Source organism: Artemia franciscana, chromosome 1 (genome assembly GCF_032884065.1).
Source record: "Artemia franciscana chromosome 1, ASM3288406v1, whole genome shotgun sequence".
Taxonomy (NCBI): Eukaryota; Metazoa; Arthropoda; class Branchiopoda; order Anostraca; family Artemiidae; genus Artemia; species Artemia franciscana.
The window spans coordinates 68,785,417-68,811,793 of record NC_088863.1 but is presented as its reverse complement, the minus strand read 5'-3'; the positions used below and the strand labels follow the sequence as shown (position 1 = coordinate 68,811,793).

At 33.8% G+C, this 26,377-nt stretch overlaps 1 protein-coding gene across 2 annotated transcripts; it reads right to left on the bottom strand.

The window, feature by feature from the left end:
- Positions 1–3,198: 3,198 nt before the first annotated feature.
- On the bottom strand, positions 3,199–23,607 carry LOC136033290 (uncharacterized). Of its 2 annotated transcripts, none has more exons than XM_065714066.1 (2): positions 23,510–23,607; positions 3,199–6,140 (listed from the first exon to the last, which is right to left on the bottom strand). In XM_065714066.1, the coding sequence occupies exons 1-2, from the start codon at positions 23,525–23,527 to the stop codon at positions 3,564–3,566; spliced, it is 2,595 nt and encodes an 864-aa protein (XP_065570138.1). In that variant the 5' UTR covers positions 23,528–23,607; the 3' UTR covers positions 3,199–3,563. The 2 variants fall into 2 exon arrangements, with proteins under 2 accessions (XP_065570138.1, XP_065570130.1); XM_065714058.1 differs by having other exon boundaries at positions 23,495–23,542.
- Positions 23,608–26,377: the final 2,770 nt, after the last annotated feature.

The following is a 26,377-nucleotide window of genomic DNA, read 5'->3' as shown; positions in this document are numbered from 1 at the left end:
CGAGTCTTTTGTTGGTGTATTCGTTTCTATGTTAGTTCTTGTGTTCATTCCTCTGTTCCTTCGTATGTTCACTCCTCTTTTTGTTCTTGTGACTTTCCTGAGTTTGTTGCTCTGTTCTTTCTATCTTGTCCTGCTTCGTTCTCATATACCTGTGATTTTTTTTTAATGTGTATTTTATGTTTTTGTTCCTCGTTTTTGTTTTAATAGGGTTTGACACTGGTATTATACAATACTGTCTGTTAAATTTTGTCGTGAAAAGTACAGTTAATAGTTCAGTTACTTTTTTCATCGTGGTGGCAGTGTCTGCTGCTACTTAGTAAAATCCAAATTATAGCCCATCAAAAATTGTGTGTTATATTATCTCGTCAAAACGTAAATGTTTTGTATCATCTTGTATTTGAAGATGCAGTTAAAAAAAATATTATCTTTTACTACTTACAAAAGAAATTGGCTTCCAAGTGAGCTTTAAACACATGTCTGCAAAATTTTTGTGCCTCATTAGCAACGAAAAAAAGGGGGGAATACATCACTGTTTCCCATGCGAAAAAGTGCTTTTCCATGTTACTCAAGATGACTGGGGTTCGCCCACTAGGGATATTTGGCTATGGTGATTCCGATATAGCAGTTTTATTTTGATCTGACACCATTTTGAGGGGTTTTAGGCTATTCTCCGAAATTTTCATGCATTTATTTTCGCAACAGACATTTTACCATTCATGAATCAGCTTCAAAGGGCGATTTTTTCTCACTTCACTTTTTTTCAGTGCGTATTTTAAAGTTTTTGGTTGCAATGGGCTAAAATTAGTTCCTTAGCAGGTTCATAGTCATTGCTTCTGATACTGCAAACATGATACATGCTAGAGTTCTCTCTTCACTAGCCTGCAGCTTCATTCCGCCTGACGCTGCAACCACGTTTTGGGCGAACCGTGACAGCATACAATGCTGCATGGTGATCTCGAGGTGTGGCGCCTTAAAAGGAATATATAATCTAGTAAACAACATAGCGTTGCTCTAGATTTCGATTGTTGAATCATCTCGTTTATTTTGGTTGAATTTTTGTGCTAAATGACCCTTTTTTAGCTGTGTTATTTATAATGAGGTGCTTCCACATTGTAGTATATTAATTTCAGACCACAATACATACTGAATCGGAGATAATAGGCTTAAGATTGGTTATTCAGGATGTCCACTCTTGTTTATTGGAGGGTGTCACCATTCGGAAAATTATGTGGTGACTCAGATTGGTGGCTTATGCAGTCTACTTTGTGCTGGCTAGGGAAGAAACTAACAGTTTAAACAGCACTGATGGGACCCCTGTTGCTTTTTTTCAAGGCCTTAAGAATTTCAAGGAGTTAAATAGTTTGAAAATTTCGACAAAGAACATTTTGATGTGGAATGTAAACCATAGTATTGAAATTTTGACTTGATGAATTGAGATGTTTTGAACTAGACTTGTAAAGAGCCTCAGAAAGTCGTCTTCCCATGCTGTGAAGCAAAACATTGGGCGATGTAGAATTTATTTGATCAGGTAAGAATGATGGGTTATATTGACGGTAAGTAGAACCCATGATGAATAAAGAACAATGTAAGTCTTGCTTGGCTACTTACTGCTTCAGCAATAAAGAGACAAGATTCCAGGAAGTGATAAATTATTTTTATTTGGGTGCTTTTGTGTCCAGATGGATAAAAATAGGGGTAGATTGGTGTCCTAACCTAAGTAAATTTGATAACGGGAAGGAAAAGAGCAATCAAAATAGACTGCAGTAATTTTGCAGGAGCAGTAATCTATTCATAAATAATGGAGTCCTTAGTAATAAAGTAGCCCATAAGCTAACATGGTACAAAGTTGATGGTTGGTGAAAATTAGGATGAAAAGGTAATTAACAAGAAAAATGATAAAGTTGATAGCTTCACTTATGTGGTCAGTATTACTCAGTGAAGGGTTAAAAGTTTGGAGAGGGAAGGTGCAGTTTCTTTCAATGGGTAATACTCATGGATCTTCTTTTTTTCTAGCGGGCTACTGAAATATCTTAAAGAGCTGTTTAAGGGGTCATTGAATTGCTGTATCCAGTGCCTTTTGCAACTGGCTAAACTATTTTAAAGAATAAATCGTTCAACTCATTTCAAATACCAGATCTCCATGGGAAATATAGGAATAGCGTCAAACGATACTTGTTCTCTAAGAAAAAGGGACCAATAGTAATCAAGATTTTCTAAAAATGTTTATAGTGTGCTAACAATTTAAGCGTTAGAATTTTGTAATATGCCGGCAGGATGACTTAGAAAATGCAAATTCACCATTTTTGACGAATCGCAAACGAAAATGATGGATAACAAAAGCTTTGGCTAAAAGCGATGCGATAACAAACGTCATGGTGAAGAAATATATGGTACCAAAGTTGTGGAATAAAGGTTGCAAGACAAGAAAATCCAGGTTTGGAGTAAGAAATACATATTAGATTCCCTTGAGGTTGGTTACACCAGATATAATGCAAGTAAAATTATTTGAAGTTAAGTTTTAAAATTTGATTAAAATTAAATTTAAGCTATCCTATTTTCTCTGATGAATTGAATTTTCAGGCAGTTTAATGTCTCACAGTCAATCATTTTGATTAAGTGAATATTTGGAAGAAGTTACTATTGGTATTTCTATGATCGTCCTTATTTTGTCCGATGCTCAGTTATGGTGATGAAGCTGAAAAGAAATTGTGCGCCCCAATAACTCTTTCCTAGATATATATATATATATATATATATATATATATATATATATATATATATATATATATATATATATATATATATATATATATATATATATATATATATATATATATTGGCATTTGAGACCTCTCTAGTAAAAAAATCAGATACCTAAAATATTCTTTGATACAGAATTTTTTTTTGGAGAACTCTGAAACTGAAATATTAGGAATTCTCACCTCTTAATTGTATCTCTGGAATATGTATATATATATATATATATATATATATATATATATATATATATATATATATATATATATATATATATATATATATATATATATATATATATACATATATATATATATATATATATATATATATATATATATATATATATATATATATATATATATATATATATATATATATATATATATATATATATATATATATATATTGGCATTTGAGGCCTCTCTAGCAAAAAATCGATTATACCCAAAATATCCTTTAATACAGAAGAAAAGTAAAAAAATAGTTATGACAAAATAAACAGAACCAGAATCTCCAGGGAAATATTTGTAAGGTGGTATTTCGCCTTTTTGTTTTACTCGTAACAAACAGAATTTAAACATAAGTAAAACAAATGTAAAACAAAAGTAAAACCTTATTTTTCTTAAACTTAAGGAGTTAAACAGACACTGTTTAAAAAATATAATTTTGGTTGCATTTTAACTATTTTGCTACATGTATACAATTTATAAAAGAACTTTCAATTTTTGACGTCGTTTATGTGTTAGTTCAGTTCATATGTTCTTTGAAATCCTGGTTTCCATTACTTTCTGGCTGAACGTCATTTATGTGTTGATGATATCACCATTTTCAGTAAGGGATTCTATGTTATTGATAGGATGATAGCCAGGCAAACCAAACTTACTAACTGATCTAGTATATAAGGGACTACGGAAAACACTGTTTCCCCTGATACGAGATTCTGCTATTAATAAGTCTGCGTCTGTGTCCAATGACCTTTTTTGGATAGGAACTGGCAAAGGTTGACCGTATGGTAGATAATACACAACGTATTCATCTTCTTTTTTATGGTCTGATTCTTTCGTGTTAACCTTAGTGGGCAAAAATGCATCTGAACTTGTCACTTGATATCTACCAATGATTACTGGATATTTCTTCTTTATTCCATAGCTTTCAGTGTCATAAGCTTTAGTCTCGTAACTGCTATCTGGTGTTATATACGGCTCATCATTTTTTTCAGTATACGTTTTGGGCTCCTCGTATTCAGTACTGTATTTCTTTGGCTCTCCATAGCTATCAGAGCTGTAAGACTCATACTTGGTCTCATCTATGTATGAGGTTGTAGTGTCATATTCATCTTTATATGTTTTTCTTTCATCGTAGCTGTTTGAATCGTAAGCACTTGGTTCAGTATCCTTTTGATATGAATTGGGCTTAACAGCAGTGTTCTTCTTTTGTTCATAGCCATCAGATTTATAAGCTGTTTGTGTATAATCATCTTTCGGGAGAATATAAGCTTTGTCTTCTTTATAAACATCAGATTCGTATGATGTTTGTGTGTAATCATCTTTCGGAACAATATAAGCTTTATCTTCTTTGTAAGCATCAGATTTGTAAGCTGTTTGTGTGTAATCATCTTTCGGGACAATGTAAGCTTTGTCTTCTTTGTAAACATCATAAGAGTTTTTAGAATCGTATGGTTTATTTTTGCTACTGTATTTCTCAACAGTGCTGTGTGCTTCCTTTCTTTCGTAAGGATCCTCGGTTACTTTTTTATCTTCATAGTTTTCTTCTGATTTCGACGAGCTCCAGCCAGTATAGGGTACTGCATGTTTTTCATTGGATGGAAGGTAACCGTTCCTCTCATTTCCGTAGTCTTTTGCTTCATCTAGTTGCTCGTAATTCAAATTTTTCTTCGCAGGCTCTTCATATTTGTATTGTGCTTTTTGAGATTTCGTTTTACCATCATCTTTTGGGTATACAGACTCTTCGTAATTTTCTTCTTTTTCTTGGTTGTAATTTTCGTATGAATCTTTGTAGTTTTCATTGTCTGAGTAATTTGGTTCATTTTTACCCTTGTAGGTTGCCTTGTTCACTTCATAGCTGTTCTGCTCATATTTTGGAGATTTCTCTTTGGCATAACTCTCTAGCTTATAAGTATCCGTCTGTTCATACTTGGTATCCCCAATTTTTTTGGGAGTGTAGACAGGTGGACCATATGTTCTTCTTAAACTGGAAGGATACGCAGAGTCATCTTGGTCTCTTCTATAAGATTCACTTGATGCTTCCACATATGAATCCTTCTCTAATTTTGGGCTCTCTGTGTACACTGGAGCATCATAATCTGATACATACCTAGAGTCAGCATAGCTCTCACCGTAACTGCTTCCTTTTGATGACGATTTTTGCGGTTCAGGAGTGTTTGCATATTTGTCACTTGAATACTCGCCTCTTTTATCTGTTTTCGACAAAGAAGACTTCATAAACTGAATGTAATCCTGGTAAACATGCTTATCTGGTATTGGACTGCGGATATACCCAATTTCATAGGGGGGGCCAAAGAGCTGGGTCATAATATAAGGTCCTTCATAAGTTTGTTTTTTCTCTTCGTCATAATGGGTCAGTCGGCTCTCTTGATTTCGATTATTACGTCTCTCCAATAGCTTGTTTCTTACAGAATCAGTCATCATTTTCGGCAAAGACTGGTAATTGATTTTTAAGCGATCGAAACTTCGACTCCCTCTTGCACTAGAACTTTGTTTCGCAGCAGTATTTTTTGGCTTAAAATTCCCAGTCTCTCGCTTCTTTCTGTAGCTTTTATTCCAAACTATATCATACATTGAATTATCTAATGTTGATTCTATGGGGGGAAACTCATGAAGCATTCGGTTTTTTCTACTAGGTCCATAAAAATATTCCGTGTCGTAGCTTTTCTTAAGTGCATCCTTAAATCTGTCACTTCTGACGTTGTAGTTGAAATCGGGAATTTTGTAGAATCTTCTCGCCGGTGTTCCGTACTCCTTGATTTTGTAGTTTTCGCTGTGTTCTGGATACACAGGAGCCATATATTCATATTCCTTTAGTTTTTGAACATTTGAATCATAGTCTATGGGTGTGTAACCATGCAAACTATTTTCATTATAATCATAATCTTCTTTGGCAAACGTTCCGAAGCGATCTGAATTAGAATTTTGTTGACTGTTACCAATCCCCAGCAGTATAATTGTAGTTATATGTGACTGATGGCTTGATGGTGAAAACGACATCTCCCTTTGTTTGACTGGAAGTATGTATCTTTCCGCTTCATGCTTAGAGAGAAAAAGTTTATTTCTTTCATCATTTTGCCTCTCTTTTTTATATTTGACGGCATCGGTGACTAGTAGCAAGGCTAAGCAGCAAAACTGTAAGAGAAAAGTCTATAAATCACCAAGTCAAGTTCTTGTATTATTTGGAAGGGACAAAACTATATCAGATAATGTTTAATATTTGTTTTTCTGTAATCCTGTAATACAGTTAATAAGGATTACAAATAATGTTAGGTAATAGGATGACAGGAGATATATTTCTAGGAGATAAATGTATCTATATGTCAATAACATTGTTGACTAAAATTTGAAGAGCACTAGAAATCTTTTGATTGACTTGTCTTGACAAAAGCCCCACCTAAATAAGACATGTATTTGAAACATTTGACAAAATTTAACACGAGGCCTAAACTTAAAGACGACCCTAGCCTACTTGAAATTTATAAATATTTTTAAATGGTGAAGCATTTCAAAGCACCAACGCAATCAAAATGATTTTTTTTTACCCCTGGACGCATTTCAAGTCTATTCATATCTGAAAATCACAGTTTTCTAAGATTGTTCGTTTGGTTGTCACAAAATTCTGATTTATTTAGGGCTTTGCCACACTCTCGTCAGTGTTGCCAAGTTAAACTGAGAAAACAAAGAAACAAAAACAAAACTAATTTGCTGAATTTGAGAATGCTTTTCATCCATAAAAATTGAAACGCTGACGATCAGTTGATAACAAAAGACAACAACGCGTTCAAAGGAAAGCAAAGGATATGCTTTTACCTTTTTTTTGGTGGTTTTTCGTCAGTTTCTTTTTTCTTTAGTTTTCGCTTCCACTAATAAGAAAAAAAACTATCAAACAGTTTTATTGTGTGGAAACTTGTTGAAGAGTGTTAATCAAGAATAATATCAGACCTGTAAAGACGTTCTACTTATATTTTCAATATAAATATCATCTTGCCTTTCCATCTTTATTCCTACAAAGATGAAAAAAAAAAACAAGCGACAAACTCGTTTGTCGGTCGTTTGAGAAAGGGACGAAACTATATCAAATAATGTTGTTATAAAAAATGTTGTTATAAGGAATCTTTTTTTAAGTTTTATTTCAAAATAATTGGTTAAATCTAGAAAATAGTTTGTATGGTAAATCAGGATCATAATTAAAGAAGGGGGAGAGGTCACACCCTATTGTCAACCTAACTTAAATGTCAAATCTGTACTGTCAAATATATTTTTAAAAGTTTGCTAGTATTTGAAATGTTAACGAACCCATTTTCTTTAAATATGAAGTACCAATCTATCCTCTACCCAAAAGTCCTGCCCGTAGAAGATTGATCTAATTCAGCCTTACCAAATTCCCATTAAAATTTGAATATCATTGTTAGATGGTTATATGCTATTGTAGGATTTTATCTTATTGTATGATCTTATGATATTTTAAGATTCATGATATATTTTCGTTCACAAATCTTTGAGAATATCAACTTCTAGCCGTCAAAAAGCTCTTATTGTCATGGTCGAACTGTGAACAAGAAGTGACTCGTATTAATAGTCACGGAAACTAAAATAAGAGATTTTTTTTATACCAATAGTAAACCTTTTTGTGGTAATTCTAAACATATGAAGTTTGCTAGATTCAATGTCATTTATCATAAGTTACCATCTTTTCTATTTTTTTTTTCAATTTTCCAAAAAGGGTAAAACGAACCAAAGAAAGGAATGACCTTGATAAAAATTGCTTCATAAAATACAGCATATTAGAGAACTCTAATTTTAGCAATGCTAAGTCCTAAAAATACAAACTTTGGTTCTTGCTTTTTTTTTCTCCGGGGGTAATGATATTAAATCAGTGAGTAATGACATTGACCCTAGAATATCAGGTTAGGGCTCATGTCGATAAGTGGCAAAAGAGATTGTACAATAGCAAAGTTAAGTTGTCCACCATTTCGCGGTACAAAACAACGGTTTTGGCTCAAAGATGGCTATGGGCTATTCAAAATTTAATACTTATTAGATTTAATTGTATTAAAAACTGCATACTGAGCTTTCCAATTTTAGAGGCCGTAACAATTAACAAATTCGTTCCAAAAAATGCACTAAGTTCACCCAAAACAAAGAGTTAACATAAACAAAGTATCTTCATTTGAGTAAGTAGATTCATTTGAAACTTGATGAAAGTATAAACAGTGCTTTCTATATATACATTAGCTAGTATGGAGGAGGGACGATGGATCTTTGAATTTTTGTTCGGGAGTGCCTCTGAAACCTCAAAAGTGTATTTTATGCCATAATTATCAATTTTCAGCGAGTCCTATCACGAACATAAAGGGAGGTGCTGGGAGCGGAGGGTTGGAAAATATACTATTTAGTATTTATGTCGATTCTAAATTTGCAAAAAAATCTTAATTTTCAAGCCACTCATACGAAGCAAATGTCATATGAGATACATATGCCCCTGGAAAATGGTGCAGTCTAGTATTTTGGCCCGTAAAACAGCAAGTTTTACCCAAAAAAAGCAATATTTGAAAGGTTATTTTCATTTGTGTTTGGCTATTCTTTTAAGGAGTATGATATATTTTTCTTTATTATTATACTAATGAAACAAAAAATAAACGCACAGTCACAATAAGCCCAGGCGCAAACTAGTGTGCTAAGGGCGACGTAAAAACAACTATTATCACACTTTCTCGGAAAAAACCTTTTACTCCTCCCCTCCCTTAATCCCAGGGCTGCCAACCAGCGACGTCTAAAAAAGACGCGTAAATCATGGCCAAAAAAGAGGGATTTTTGCCCAAAAAGAATGCAAGTCAAAAATTTCGTAAAAAAGCCCCTCTCACTGTTCTGACCGCTCTTGCGTCATTTACAGATAATTTTAAGTTATCCTGCATTCCTTAAACGTATTAGCTTTTGGATTTTTCAAATGTATTTATATAAAGTCAGGAGGGCTTCCTACTTAAGTCATTCCCTATATAATAAGTTAGATGATAATTCTCGTTCTTTTTCTATAATTTTGGAGTAGGAATATTAGAGGTCCATGTGACTATTTATGAACTATAGCTGACTTCACCGCAGTCAAGTAAAGTAGGCCTACCGTATGGTAGCAGCAAATAAAAACTGGTGAAAACATTTTTAGTCGCACAAAATAATCATTCTTCTTCCTCCACTGGATTTTCTTCTTCATTCCTTTTCTTGTGAATTTATTTCAAATTTCTATATGAAATGAGTGGTTTTCTGGGCACATTCCCAGAAAGTGGATTGCTGTTGGTTCGGCGAACATACAGCTTTGCTTTGTGTGGATTAAGTTTAAGTATACTAATACTACTACTACTGCTAATAACTCACCGCAGCACCAAGCCACCTGAGGCCAACAATGCTACGCACGCTCCTCCTCCATCTCATTATATTCAAAAACTCCCTCTTTACACACTCCCAAGAAGTTCCCATTTCTTTTAAATATTTATTTATGATATCCTCCCACCCCAGACGAGGACGACCTGCTTTCCGTTTAGCCCTAGACGGTTGTCCGATAAGGACAATCTTCGGCAATCTATCATCCTTCTTCCACAGAACGTGGGTTTGCAGATAATCTTGGTTTGCAGATTGATCTTTCTGTTCTCTCAAACTTTTTTTAACTGTGAAGAAAACACCCTGAGCCTTGGCTATTCTACTTTTAACATCTTCACTGCTCCCACCGTCCTTACTAATAATACTACCAAGGTAAGTAAAGCTGCCCGCCTGATCAATCTTTTTGTTACCTAACGTTACCTTTTCGTCTTCCCGTTTTTCTAGACTTTGTGACTTAGTCTTCTGAACAGTAATTTTCAAACCTGTTCTAGTATCCTGAACTCTCAAATTCTCTAAAGGTTCGCTCATTTTGCTCACACTTTCATCTAGTATGCTTAAATCATCAGCACAATCTAAGTCCAGGAGAGTTTTCCGTCCCCGTTTGATTCAATGATCTCCAATTGCCATCCTGTGCTTCTTAAGAAAAACTCCGTCAAAATGATCCATATAAAGGGTGATAGAACACAGCCATAAGCATGAATAAATGCGAATGAGACAAGAGTTCTGAGGTATTTTAGATAATGTGGATCAGAGAAAAGGGTCTTTCTTGGTTAGTTTATCCCAGCAACACAGAAGTGCAAATTTAAACTTGCCATTGAGCCTGCAAAACTGTTCAATGATACAAGTGAAATGACATTTTATTTTGATACATTTGCAATGTCGATTACGAAGAAGTCAGAACCCATCAATAACTACATAGAATTTTGTAAATAATGCTGGAGTTAATAAACCCAATTCTTCATTATATCTCCAAAGAAAGGTTGCGCCAAACAGCTTTTCAATTCTTTTTATTATTTGAGTTTCCACGTTTTGACTTGTTACTTTAACCTTGATCTACTTCTTCTTAAATGGTTGGTAATAATGGAAAGACGACTGAAGGACGGTACAGGCAGAGATAATGGAGATCATACCGGCTAGCTGTTGTATCTTTTGCATACAAATAATTTAATTTGGCGTTTTTAATTTTGCTAATACTTTTTCTGTCATCATTTCGTAAAAGAATGCAAAGAGCTAATAATTGGCAAAAAAAATACAATTCCCATCAGTGGAGGGAAAGAGTGGAATAAGGTATGATTTCATTTAAAGTAACCTGATTGAAGTACAACAATCGCGAGGGCAAACTGAGTTTTATTTTGGGAGTTTTTTTGGTGGCTACTTAATTTGCATGTTTTCAAAACCCTTCTTTTGTTATTATAAACGTAAAGTAATTACGACAAGAAAGGTAAAAATACTAAAAATAATAGAAAAAGAAGTGCCTTTAAACCCATAATCAACATATAATCCTTAAAAGTAAATACAGAGAAATATGCTTGACAAAAAACTTGACAATTACCTAAGATACAAAAAATAATAGATATTATTTAAGAGTTTTGAGAAATTTTGAATTCAAGAAACTTAAAGAATACTATCAAGAAATTCAGGTTTCAAACAATGTATCAGCTGTCTTGTACACTCGGTCATGTTCTGTAAAAAAAAAAAAAAAAAAGCAATTCAACTTGCTTTACTTGTTATATTGATTGATTTACTTATTGGTCATACCTAATAAATACAAGTAAAATGACACAATAAATTTGCGAAAAAACCACCGTTTCAGATCAGAAGATTTGTCAACGCTTTCCTTTTAAGCCGGTCTGCATGAGTTATTGCTGATATACGCTTCAGCTGTTTCTACTTTTTTTTAACACCAAGGACGGTTTTGTTTCTTTTTTTTCTGTCTTAGTCGCACATGGCATGATGCTGTATATTACATAGCCTCATTTTTGTTCTGCTTAGCATTTGAACCATCCTCAGACTGCTATGAAAGGAGAACAATTTTTTTTTTATATTTTGTCGATAGCGCTCACCATAATGTATTAACAAATTCGTTTTCCTCTGGTCTGTCAACTCTCCTTCCACATTGCCTCCCTCGTTTTTCCTTTCACTTTGCATCCCTTGTTCTGCCTCAGCAAAGGTTCCCGTACTCTTCTATACACTGATCATTCCAATTTCTAATTACGCATGTTCCGCATGTTTCTAATTACGCATGTTCCGGCATTTGTGAAGGGACACACATGCACGGAAAGGTGTAGCATAAATGGGAGACAGTAACAACGGCAATCAAAGGGATAAAATTAACCCTTGACTGGGCTGCCCACTTAATTGAACAATCTGTCTTGGCTTTTTTCTACAATTGGCCATGACTTTGACGTGTCCCACAACTATTCCCTTTTTTTTAAATTCAAAAATCAACGGAAGGCTTCTTAAAACAAAGTTTAAGACAGAGGAAGTTTTCTTAGCCTAAAACTCACATTGCATATCTGTAACTGGATTTCCAAGCCCTTTCCATTATGTGCAAATATGTGTCTTATTTATTTCTGCTTGAAAGTAAATCTATATTATAAAGAAGAAAACAAATGTTTCGCAGCTTTAAGTGGTGACCAGAAAATAGGGCTACCAACCAACCACAGAAGGTTACGAACATATCAATTAAAATCAATTTGGTGGACTGTGATGAAAAAATTAAGAGCCATGGCTAATTGGAGAAAATGGCTAATAGGTATATCTCAGTAATCTAGAAATTGTAAGTCTAGGCGTATTATTTATTAGAAACAAAACTACGTCAATGGGACACGAAAAAAGACTCATTTTGAAGGATGTTTAAATTAAAATATAGAAAAGTAAAGAGCCATGCGGTATTCAAATCTGAGATGATATGAAATAAAGTCGTATAATCAGTTGAACTTGAAACGAACAGAGACGATTATTCTGAGGGCTTAAATATCATGTTTCGCTTTGCTTTCAACAAAGGACATTCTAAATACCCCTCGTTTATAGTTATTACGCTGAATAATCGAAAACTGATGAGATTTTCATGAACCAATATCTTCATGTGTATTGATTATAAATAATCTCGATTGCTAAACTGGTCTTATTTTATTTTTTGTCAATGTTCTGAAAAATAAAACTCCTTTGTTAAAAATATATATAGTATTTAATAAAACGAAAATAGTGCAACAGTCCTGAGAATGGCAGCACCCAAATTCCTCTTTATAGTAATTTCTTTTCATTTTGACTTTGATTTCAAAATCTAATTGCTTTATGTTTTTTGGTCAATGTTCTTTTGTGATCCTTTTTCGTCGAAGTTTTTTTCATACAAAAACCACTATGCTTAAAATACTAATCTAATACCAATCGCTAATACTAACAGTGTTGTTTTCATGAAACCACAAATGACACTCTAGCAATCTAGTGAGTTTGAGAGAGAGAGAGGGAGAAGCACTCATACTGCTCAAGATCCAATTCGTTTTCAGTGAAGGACGAGTGACACTAAAACCCTTAGAAAGCTCAGGGGGCAGTCGCCCTGCTTCTGTTAGAGATAAGATCTGTTCGTTTCTGATATTTTTATTTTCATATCCTCCATAGTTTTCACCAACCAGCAACGAGCATGGGTACGGTGGTCGTGGGTACGGTGATCAAATCCAAGGAAATGGTTCCATATTTTTTTTAAATTGATATACTGATTTTTTGCTTCAAAATGTGACCTAGATTTGACCCGGCTTTGAGAAATTTTTACCAAGGGTGATAGTATTGAATTTTGTTGTTGTTATTTATGACTTCATAAGAAAACCATGACCTGTAAATTCAATATTTCAATCAGGCCAGTCAAAATACACATTTATGGTCCTTTATAGGGTTTCATTTATTCATTGTTTGTAGATTATGTTTGTTTTAAATTTTATTTTTTTATTGGACTCTATTTCTGGCTGTCTTAGGTTTTTAGTTTGAAAAACTTAGTTTTCGGTTTTTATTTATTAATTTCTGAAAACTTGGGTGTTATTAGACAAATATTACCCAGCTGCACATCTAATCTTCACGTTTTGTAATGCTATGCAGAAAATATTTCAATATTTTTGTTTCATTTGGACTACAAAAAACTCACGGACTGTCAGGGTTGGCACAACTATCATACCTATGACTATAACCTTTTGTTTTGCGGTTCAATATCACACTCTGCCTTTTAAAATGATTTCATGTATAATTTCTTATTGTTTTTCATATGCACAAAAAATATATTTCATTATTTCTAACATTAATTGTAGCCAAAATATTAGGCTTTTTGTGTTTTTTTTTGTAGACCAAATAAGCCATTGTGGACCATTCTATAAAATAAAAAACAACAAAATAAGCCTAATTGCATGGGTATAATTAATATTGAAAACAATAATATTCATTTGTTCTGCATCAGGGAACAGATCAGAGATCATAAGAAAGTAAGAGGAATGTATAGAAAGCGGAGAAATCATTAACATATGAATTAAGGAGGCGTGAAGAGAATTACAAGCAAAAAACTGCTGAAGATCTGGAAGATATGAAAACAAAAGCTGAAGATGTGAAAACAAAGCTAAAGATATGAAAACAAAAGGAATGCAAAGAAAGTGGAAAAAACATCAAAATATGAACTAAGGAAGTGTGAATTGGAGGACAAGCATAAAATTGCTGAAGATCTGGAAGATATGAAAGGAAAAGTTGAAGATATTAAAAAAAAGCCAAGAAAGTAGAGAAAGTATCAAAATATGAACTAAGGAGGTGTGAAGTGGAGCCCATGGATAAAATCGCCGAGAATCTGAAAGATGCAGCTAGACGGCATAATAATAACATGTTATACTGGCATGTTGATAAATTGAGAGCCAATAGTCAATCTAGACTTGTCCCAGTTGAAGATAGGAACGGGGCCACAATTAGTGATAAGAGAATAGTTAAAGAGAGATGAAATTATCCTTATTACAATCAGTGATAAAGAAAGATCTAAAGAGAGATGGGCAGAACATTTTGAGAATGTGCCAAACCGTGATGGAGTTAAAAAAAAAAATATATAAAAGAATAAGAAAGTTTGTGACAGTTTGGAGATAAGGAAGATTTGTTTTGTAAGGAAGAATTAGTAACAATACTAAAAGGATTCTTAGGTTAATAATTGAGAAGTCCCTTCTTTGTCAAACGCCTTTGGTCCTCAGTTTTATCGATTATGAGCAAGCTTTCGATTCTGTTGATATAAGAGCGTTAGCAAAGGTCTTATCCTTATATGGTATACCAGAAAAATAAATTAAAGTGATTTGTGCTATGTACGAGAATAATACTGCTGCGGTTAAGGTAGGAAATGAGGGTAGCAACTGGTTTTGTATTAAATCAGGAGTTAAGCAGGGTTGTTTTCTATCCCCCTTTATATGGACCATTTTGATGGACTTCGTCTTAAAGAGCACAGGAAAGGCAATTGGAGACCATGGAATCAAATGGGGAGGAAAAACACTCCTGGACGTAGATTATGCTGATGATTTAAGCATATTAGATGAAAGTATGAGCAAAACCAAAGAGGTTTTGTGAGTTTAGGGTTCTAGAATAGGCTTGAAAATTAATGTGAAGAAAACTAAGTCACTAAGGCTAGGAATAAGGGAAGATAAAAAGGTGAAGTTGGGTAACGAGAAGATTAATCAGGTTGGCAGCTTCACTTACCTTGGTAGTATTATTGGTAAAGACGGTGGGAGCAGTGAAGATGTTAAAAGTAGAATAGCTAAGGCTCAGGGTGTTTTCTCACAAATAAAAAAAGTTTGGAAGAACAGAAAAATAAGTCTGCAAACCAAGATTAATATTGGAAGCTACAGTGATGACAGTTGTCAAATATGAAGCATGGGCGCTCCGGAAAGCAGATGAAAATTTACTATATGTTTTCCAGAGAAATTGCCTACGGATTGTTCTGGGTACCCAGCTGACTGACCGTATTTCAAACCGTAGGTTGTACCAAAAATGAGGTTCAATCCCGCTTTCTAGGGCTATAATGAAAGAAAGGTTGAGATGGCTAGGCCACGTTCTGTGGATGAAGGATGACAGATTGCCGAAGATTGTCCTTTTTGGCCAACCGTCTGGGGCTACACGGAAGGCCTTGAATAGATTAGGTTGGAGGAGGAGCGTGCGTAGCTGTGTTGGCCTCAGGTGGCTGGGTGTTGCAGTGAGTTATGAGTAGTAGTAGTGGTAGTAAAGGTGCTGATAGTGCAGTAAATGAGCTTTTTAAATAGGGTGGTTATGAAGTTGGGGATAAGTTACTGAAGATTATGAATGTGATTTTTGAAAAAAAAAACTTAGCGATTTTAGGAAAACACCATTTAAGCCCTCTAAAACCCCTCTATAAGAATGGTTATAAGAGTGAGCGTGGTTAGAAGAAACTGTGGGAATCAAATTACTTAGTATGATAATACTTTTTAGGCTTATGGATCCTGTAGGTTAAGTTTTAAGAGAAGAACGATGTTGTTTCGGGAAGGGGAGAGAATAGTCGACCAAATTTTTACTCTTAGATTAATAATTGAAAACTGTCTTAGTCATCAAGCCCCTTTAGTCTTCAGCCTTATAAATTATGAGCAATGGAATGATTCAGCTGATAGAAGAGCTTTATCGAAAGCTATATCCTTGCATGGTATTCCGGATAAATAAATTAGAGGTGTTAATTCTATGTACGAGAATAACATTGCTGCGGTTAGGGTAGGAAATGAGGTTAGTTGCTGGTTTCCTATTAAATCAAGAGTTAAATAGGGCTGCGGCTTATCCCCATTTATTTGAAACACTTTGAAGGACTTCGTCCTAAGGAGCGTAGCATAGGCAATTGGAGAACAAGGAACCGACCGAGAACGCCAATGATTAAGTATCCTAGTATTGTGAAAATATTAGCAACATGAATGAATTTTTAGAGGTTTTGCGAGTTCAAGATGCAAGAATAGGATTGAAAATCAATGTTAGAAGACTAAATCACTAAGACAAAGAATAATTGAATGTGAAGAAGTAATTTTGGCTAATGAGAAGATCGAGCAAGTGCCCAAGTGGAGAGCTTCACTTACCTAGGTAGTATTGTTAGTACAGACTGTGGGTGCTGTTAAGATGTTAAAAGTAGAATAACCATAGCCTACTGTGCTTTTTTTCACAGTTAAAAAAGTTTGGGAGAGTAGAAAGATATGACTGCGAACCAAGATTTGAATATTTGAATCTACTGTAATGACAGTGGTTAAACATGGTTCTGAAGTGTCGGCACTCCAAAAATCATAGAAGAATTTGACAGATGTTTTCCAGAGAAACTGCTTACGGATTTTTTTGGTTACCTGACTACGAAAAATGTGGTTCTATCTCGCTTTCTATTGCTATAATGAGAGAAAAAGTGGGATGGCTGGGACACGTTCTGTGGATGAAGGATGACAGATTGCCCAAGATCGTCCTTGTCGGACAACCGTTATTACCGGTGGTAGTAATGAAAGTATTCCAAATGGTGATATCAAATTTCCATGAGCTTGCAGGTGAATATAGAGGTGGATCTGGAGGCAAGAGGAAGTATAAATTAACCTCTTATCTCCCTTCATTTTGTTAGGCCTAAATGTAGATGATGAAGGGTGATAGCTGATTACTCCCTTCTTGTTTGCAGAAGAATATTTTCTTTGCTATATGAAAGATTTCTCGCATACACTTACCAGCACACCAGGCCGAGAAGGATCTTGCGCGTTAATAGGGATTTTCTCAGTTTTGGGGAGGCAGTTCATAATAGAAGCTTTTTCTATAGGTAATTCGTTTCTCCCCACCCCCAAGTCCTTAAGCGAAGGTATAGTAGCGCATTGAAATGTTCTATACCCCAATTCTACAGTATATCTGTTTAGGCTGTTTAAGAGAATTGGTAAATAAAAAAGTCAAATTTTATCGTAAAAAGCGAGAAGTTGAGAAGGATACAGTCCCTCTCTAAAACGGATTCGTTTAATGTCGTTCTTTTATTTCATTTGGATAAACTAAGTTTTTACTTAGTATTAGATGAAGTTGTAGTGTTAAGCCAAATACGTACTGAAGTCACGGAAAACCTGAAATTTTTTTGGGGTCCCTGGTGAAGTTTGTGGATACAAAAGCTAAGGTTTGAATACTTTTTGGCAAATAAGAACAATAATTTTCAGAAAATATCGAAAATTCATGTAAATTTCCTTCATGCGGATGACTTTTGGCCCTTGTTCCTATGCTGCGGATACCTTTTTAAAGGATACAGTACCCTGATCCTGGAAAAGAAGGTTAGAAATTTGGCTTTAGAAAAACTAAAAAACAGACTTTTATAATAGGCAGAAATTATATCGGCGGAAATAATAATCTTCTAAATTTTGAAATATTACAATAAATTTCTTATAGTTATACAATCCATATAATGGTTTAAGATTCCGTAAACAAAAAGATTAAAAAAAAAAATTGCTTCGCTAAGGAAATTTCAATGAATAATTGGTTTAACCAGTTTCAATTAATAAATCAAATAATTAATATGATATTCATCGCTGAAAATTTCAAAATATACTGTGAAAGTGACATTACATATTTTCCCACGAAAATAATAAGCTTTGCCAGAAACTCAAACTGTGCCATCCCCCTTCCTTCAGAGCAGGTTACATCTAAACTTTAATCCCAAAAAGCTAATGAAAAAGCAACCCTAAATAAAATGAATGTGTAAAAGAAGAGGTTACTATTTTTTTTTTTTTTTTTTTTTTTTTTTTTTTTTTTTTTATATAAGTTGGATTCTCTAGGCATAGAAAGATCCGAACTGACGCTAAAGCGTTGCCATTAGTAAAGAACCATATTTTCTCATAACAAATTTTATGTGGAAGGGTTGGTCGCATAAACTTCGGAGGGGCTCAATCAATTAGGAATTGAAAGTTATGTTTCCTTTTTCAGAAGCGAAGGTGATCAACGGGCAATCATCCCCTTCCCCCGCAAATTTTTAGCTAAGGACATTCGGTTAAAACTTTGGGATAGCCATGTTGTCACAAAATCAAAAATCAAATGTTGTCACAAAATCAAAACGTAATACATGCATGATTCCCATCAAAAGGGCGTATTAAAACTACCTAAAGAGTCGCTGGGATTATTAATCCGAAATTTTCACGGTAGCTAAGAAGGATGTTGAAGAGTAATCAGAAGCAACCAGACACCATTTCTTTTGCTAAATGTCTTCTCCCTAACACTGACTGAAAATTTTGAAAAAGCCATTTTGTTCATAGTAGTAAAAAGGTCTAATAACTACACCTCTGGGTATCCTATAATTCTCACGATCCTAGGGCAAGAATTGTAACAAGTTATACACTTTGCCCTGTGGTTAAACGTAGAATTTACCAAGGGATATGTTTGATTTTGGGTGTGTCCCGAAAAGCTAAGGGTATTAAGTTGAAGCTTTGGGGGATACTGAAGAGAATGTTAAACTAAATCAAAAGACTTGCTTTGAATCCACAAAAGGCGTATCTGTACTATCTTAAGGATAGGAGAGGAAACGAAGCTGAAACTTTCAGGTCGCCCTGAGGGAGATGGTGAAAAATGGTTGGAGGACAACCAGTCCCCCTCCTATGCCATTTTTAGTTTTCTCTCACAAGGACATCAGACAAAATTTCGGAATACCTATCTTGTTCAAAGCAGCCTAAAGGTCAAATAGCTATGTCTTCAGGGATCCAATAGCCTCCCAGAGCCCATCAGTATAAAATAGTACAAAATATTCAGTATAAGATATTGGGGGACAAATTCCCACTCCCAAGCATAAGGCACTTGGAACAAGTTAGGAATGTTAAAAGAGATCCCATTTGATAAAATTTCAAACTATGTTGACTCGTAACCCAAAATATACCGAAAAGTTTCTCGAACTTCCTTAATCCATACGGTAGTGGTTACTTAGTTTCATGTGAAACAAAACTGTAGACAATTTAAACAAGTTTTTTTTTAATTAAATCTAATTTAATTTTTCCCTAAAAACCAGAATAATGCAACTGGGCACATCTCTCACAAGGACATCAGACAAAAATTATGGAATATTTATCTTGTTCAAAGCAGCTTAAAGGTAAAATAGCTATTCAGGGATCCAATAGCCTCCCAGAGCCCCTGGGGTAATTAACTTTAAATTTTACAAGTTGTCCATTGTCTATATATAAGGCTTTTTTTTAGAAAAAGGTTGTGTTTGATCCTTGATCTAAAAAAAAAAATATAAGAGCATTAAGGTGAAATTTTCAGGTAATGTTGAGGGGGATGTTGAACAAAATCCAAACACACATTATTCTGGATAGCTGTCATAAAGACATATCAGCAATTTCTGAACGAAAATTTATGGTGTTGATTTGAAACTTTCGGGACATGTTGAGGGGCATGTTGAAGATTGATTCGGGGCCACCAACCCCCCTGGTCCGTTGTAGATGCCTCTCCCTCATCTCTGATGGAAATTTCCAAAAGTCATAATTTGATGAAGTCTAACGTTACACCTCCGGGGATACCATGCCCTTGGGGTACGAATAAAAATTATGCAATTTACCTATTTCTTCCATGAGAAATTCATCATTTAGAACGGGGGGTATTTTCAACCCTAGTCAAAAAGGCTAAGGGCATAGAGTTAAACGTCCAGGGAATGTTGAAGGGTGTGCTGAATTAAATCAAAATACACTCGACGAATACTTGCCACTCTGACTATTTGCAACTGCGACTGCAAATTTGACAACTCGTAAGCTGATAACGTATGCCTAACTGCTACTACTTGTGAATTTAAGTACTAGCACCATTGGTTTTACTACTACTGCCACTGTGACCCTGACGGCAAATACAACTGGATATTCCACTTTTACAATTTGATCTATTGAACTAAATCAAAAGATTGTAACCTTATCCTACTTGTCAATATCGCATAGTGCAAACATGTTGTCAAAAGGGTTCATTTGCAATATGTCACAAATTTTAAAGGTTATTAAGTTGGAAATTTTTATAAAGTTGGAAATTTTAAAGGATGTTGAGGGAGGTGTAGCACGAAATCAAAAGAACCTAGTTGGATCCAAGTAGTCAAAAGGGCGTATCTATATCAATCACAGGAATGGATTTGGGTATTAAGTTGAATATTTCATAGATTACTAAGAGGCAAGTTGAACAATATCAAAAGACGCTATATACATTCATGTTTTAAAGACTGTGTATCATCAATATTTCAAAAACACATAGGGAAGGAGATCAAGTTGAAAACAGTCAGAGATGCTTGAGGCGAATATAGAACCTAAAGACAAAATGTGCATCCCAGTTGTCAATGGGCGTATTTGCAATATCTCAGGATCGGCTAGTGCGAGTTGAAATTTTCAGGGAATGTTTAGGGGGGAATTGAGCTAGAAGGAGCTATTAAAGGACAATATGTGTATTTCGACTGTCAAAGGGACATACCTGCAATATTTCAAGAACCACTCAGGGCATTTAGTTGAAACTTTAAAGGAATGTGAAGGGGTTGCTGAAATAAGTCAAACGACACTAGTTAGAATTAAAAGAATAGAATCAAATAATTTGATTATTAAGCCAAAGACGGGAAAAATTGGAAAAATTTTCATTATTATTAACCAATAATTAAGTTTTAGCAATCAAAACGAACAAAAATTAATAAAGAAAGCTCTTCAAATAAAAGTTTTTCAAAGAAAAGTAAAGAGCCATATAAAAGTTGAGATCAGCAGAGAGAAGTCTTATAATAACTCAAACTCAAAATGACCAGAAATTCCTAACAAAGAACAAATGAAACCCAAAACAAATATAAATTAAAACAAATAATCATAGAACAAAAAATGGCAGATACTGTTAAAGATACATAAATAAATCCTAAAACGAATAAAGCTTAAATTTAACATTCAAGTCAAATTGAAAACGAAAAAAAAAAATACCACAAACAGGAGTTTGGCTGCTGTCCTATTCCCCCTCCCCTAACTGCATAGTTCTAGAGCCTAATGCTTTATTTGTGCTTCACTGAAAAGAAAATATTTTTATATTTTGATAAAATCATGTTTATTTTTAATTATTTATATGTTTAATTAATCATGTATTTTATAATAACTATATAATATATATAATTATATATAGCCAAATATATAATTATATAATTTAATTAATTATATATAGATCTCATGCTTGTTCTAAGTTTGATTTGAACATTCAGCTTAATTCTTAATTATTTAATATCTATTTGTTTGTCTCTATCAATATATGTTATTTTCATGTTTGATATGAACATTTATTTTAATTTCAGCTTATTTTGTGTTTTATTTTTTCTTTGACAGTAATTGGAGGTCGTTTTGAGTTTGAATTATTATAGAACGATCTTAAGTTTTATATATGGCTCATTACTTTTCTTTAATAAAAACTAGTTTTCGAAAAGTTATTTTTTTAATTAAAACGATGAAAAATGACAATGTTACCGCAAATGTAATGGTATTCGTTCACTTTGTCGTAACAGGTTTTTTTTTTTTTTTTTTTTTTTTTTTTTTTTTTTTTTTTTTTTTTTTTTTAACCATAGATTTTAGACAGAGTTGCTAACATACTGCACAACCTCAAACCGGAAATATTCAATCTTTTTTTGTTTTCACAAGAAAAGTGAAATTCTTTTATTGATAAATTAAAATATATTTTGGTTGCCAAAGGAACATTTTTAATGATGTAAGTTCATATAGCTTTTTGTTTTATTTTCAAATCATATACATTTAGTTTTGATTCCCCCCCTTTTCTTGCTAAAAACTTGGCTTTTCTTTTCTGGACGTCCTGTTTTGAGGGTGTACTTGTTATTTTTACTTCCCGTAGGATGGCAAACCTGCCCAAAATCTAATTGTTAAAAAGTCACTTCCGACTTAAAATCAGAAATTCCAGTCTTCATTTTCTTTCTCAAGCTTGCTGAATTTGGTACTTGGTAATTTCGGTCAGGGCTAACGATCTTTTGAGCTCAAGGAAGCTCAAAATTAATTTCAAATCGTTCTTATAATCCAGTTATATGTCGCTCTTCGGAGGAATCAGGCAGTGGAGTTGGGTCCGATTTGTTATCTGTTGTAAGTTCGTCGAAAGAATAACCATTGCTTATAAAATGTGGTAAATTGTCCTCTTTAGAAGTATTCACCTTTTCGAGGAGTAAGACAATCTTATGTTCAAATACTAAAAGATATATGTGACAACATACCTCAAGGACTCTTCAGTTATGTTAAAGTTTATCCAACTTGTTTGGCTATTCCTCCTCCATATAATGGTGGGGTATTTGAAGGGGGTGTGTTTATGCTAAGTTTTGTTAATAATTGGGATTAAAATAAAAAAAAATTATTTACTTATCTTAAAGAGAAATTCAAGAGAAGTAAATATAAAATCTATGAAAACTCAAATTGACTTCTTTAGTTTCAATGCCTAAATTAAGCAAAAACTTTTTTGTAAGGTTTATTGAGCTTGCTAAAAAATTTAACCGCGGTAATATTAATTTGAGGGAAAGCTTTGCTTACGGAGCCAAAGAGTCAGAGTGAAACTTGAAATGGACAAAAGTTTTTGTTTCGCTGACTGCATAAGGTATATTTACTAAAATAGCTCAAATAAACCGACTTTTGCTATTTTTTAATATCTGTAGAACTCTAAAATCTAGCGGATTATAGAGAACGGAGCTTGCTTAACTTTTTTTATTTTATTTCATTTCATTCAAAAAATTTTCTGATACCATTGTTGAGGAAAGTCCGATAATATCTGCATAAATTGATTTTTTTTTTCTGCTGGCTACGCCTGGAATTTGCTGGTCCTAAGTGAACTTGGGTTTTTGGGATCAGACTTGTAATTTCAGCAAAGTGGTAAATTCAAAATTCTCAGATATTGAGAAATACCCTGATTCAGTTTATTTGATTTCGTTTTTCCCGTTAAAGTCTGCAAGGGAATTTTTTTTTGTTCGAATTAATCACTTTATGGAATGAAACTATGAGTGACAAAAAACAGTTAGAGTAATAATTTTCATTTTTGCTTATTTTGACAATTTTGTCCCTAAAATTCGACCCCACCCCCTAATCTGACGGAGTAAAGGTGAACTATATTTTAAGAGTAAATGTCTGATTACTTCAAAAAGTTACCAAATTTATTCTTACTGTTCTGAAAAATGCCATAATCACAATCCTGCTTTAATATTTCAAAAAATCATACTGCTCACTACAAGCTAAAACTTCAAATGCAACATTTTCCAGTCAAACCCTTTATTTTATAGCATTACGCTTCACAGAACGTGTGAAATATCTTTAACACATATGTGATGACCACCATCAACCCAAATAATTATTGTCATGGTTTGTCAATTAAGAAAAAATAGCGTCATTACATACTTTGCTGTCACTATTAAAAAAAAAAACCTTGTAAAAAAAAGTCAAAATCAGAAGTAATCACAGAACATGTGAACTATTTGATATCATATATATATATATATATATATATATATATATATATATATATATATATATATATATATATATATATATATATATATAATGACAAAGATAAACCCAAATATTTATTGTCTTTATCAACTGGGAAGAAATACCGTGAAATACCGTCAATAAACTTTTTGCAGACCTTTTTTACAAAGAAATTAATGTGAATCAAAATAGAAAAACGAAAGAATCATAATATTACTACAATTTTATGATGACAGTAACAAATTAGTGACTCTTAAATAAAACTAAAGTACAACTATAGTATAGATTACAATTTAACAATGCAACAACCTATGTTAGTGTTGTTTTCAGCTGTAGATCTGTTACTGTACAATATTTTATCCATAGAAACTTGTTCAATAAAAAAAAAAAAAGAAAAAAAGAATTGATAAATTGTCTCCTGGAAATTAAATAGTTTATGATGTTATACTAAATGGTTAATTACAGAGATGGAAAAACGACTATTTTCTGGGGACAGAGGCCTTTAAAGTAATACTTGCATCACCTATATCAAGAGCCGTTCCTAGAGTTGATAATGCCCCGGGATAACTCATTATAGGGCCCTCCAAACTCAAATACAAGTAAAAGAAGCTGAATAAAAGTGGAAACTTTCCTCGTGGGCAATCGCCTAGGCATGACACCCCTTCCTTCCAAATGCGGTATTCAGGACAGCGAACCTGACTGCCCCCCCTCCCCTAGGAATGGATCTGCCAATATCTATTAAACATGTCTAAATTTTGTTTATCAAATGTTTGCCATAAATTATCATCGGGCTGGTCATTTTTCATGGATTGACATTTGTACTGCAAATATCCCCGGGAAATCTAAAGTGATCAGTTTGTAAATTTGTCTAGGTTTACAATGGTCCATCAATCAAAATATCAATCGTTTTCTGAGTGACTGCGGCCGCATCGATATTTTCAATCGCAAAGTATTGATGAATAAAAGACGCCAGAGCGAAAATAGGTTTTTTAGAGTCTACTTATTTTGAGTTTTGACATACTTTCCCTGAAATATAAGCACAAAAAAAATACAACCACACAAAATTGACAAACTTTGAATAAATGCTAAGGTTGTATCCAACCCTGTTAGAGAAAATTAGCTTTACTGGACTGTTCCAATTTAACTGCGTCCCAGCCCTAAATTAAATAAAATATTTTCTGATTTTATTGGTTCATATTGCCTTTTAGCCTCATTTCTCATTGAAAGTTGGTTCAAAATTCAAAAGAAAACTAACTAAAAGAAGAAAGAAAACCTCTGTATAGAACTCAAGGTTATTCTTGGCCCCATTAGTAGGGGAAGGGTCTCGTTTTATATTACAAACCCAAAACCAAACTGTTCTTCTCTTAAAATATTATAGTTATTATACGGTTGATGCTTATTAGTATAAGAACCAGCATCATGCTAAGTAATTTGCTTCCAACAGTCAAGCTAATTTTTCTAAAACTAAATTATCCACTCTTGTGATATCTTTTAAAATCTCTAAGTATCTTGTCTAGGAAACCTGTGAAAAAATTGTTACACCAAAAGAAATTGCCGTATAAATGGTTCTTTTACTAATGGCCAAAAATATTGGCTAAATACGAATCCGGAGTGTGTTCCGCTCTCTGGAAAAAAAAAATTCCCAAAAAAGTGACCGATATGTTATTTCTATGCTTCTTTGCAGATGAATTGAAACTATATATTGAAATTAAGAAAAATTTTGGGCTCAAAACTCTGAGGAAAGGTTGAAGGAGAGGAACCTTGTGAAGAAAAGGGTCAACTTTAAAAAAATGTACAGAGGTATATTAAACTTGACCCATGGCAATACAGTGATGCCTGCAGTTTTTAGTTTTGTGCAGGTGAATAAGAATGAGGAGGTCGATTAAAATTTGAAAAGTATATATAGCAACAACAGAAAACGAAGACAATGTGTCAAAAAGCTTCCCTTAGCTGAGGTGAAACACTAGCTTGACAGTTAAGAAGCTAATTTTAGCTTGAAACTATCTCAAGAGTAAGACTATGCATTTCAAAGAACTTCCCATTGATTGAGCTACTATTATATTCAATGCTGTCCAGTTGCAGCAAGAAGTCCCAGTCAAGAGTAATTGCAGTCAATTAGCCACAGCTGCAACCATGGGTAGTCACAATCACCTGAATTTGTAGTCCCTAGCAGTCAAAGTCGCGAGTAGCTGTAGTAAAAAGTTGTCGTCGTCACAAGTAGACATTGCAGTAGAAAGTTCTTGCAGTCGCAAGTGGTCCAGTCACAAGTAGTCAAAGTCATAACCAGTCGCAGTCGTAATCAGTCATAGTTACAAATGGTCAGAGTCACAAGTAGTCCCAGTCAGAAGTAATGCACGGTCTTAGTCGTAAGCGATCATGGTCATAAATAGTCGAATTTGCAATTATGAGTTATCAGAGTAGCAAGTTATCGCAATCCGTGATCCGTGATGGCTATTTGTGACTCTGACCATACGACTATGAAACCCAGCGACTGCAACTACTTGCCATTTCAACTCCTGCATAGTTTGACTACATGGGAATTTAACC

Bases quoted from the DNA above. Each gene is read 5' to 3' on its own strand.
- LOC136033290 (XM_065714058.1), bottom strand. From the start codon at position 23,527: ATGGCATTTTTCAGAACAGTAAGAATAAATTTG. The intron at 6,141-23,494 runs GTAACTTTTTGA...TTTCTCTTACAG, and splicing joins GAACAGTAAGAATAAATTTG to TTTTGCTGCTTAGCCTTGCT.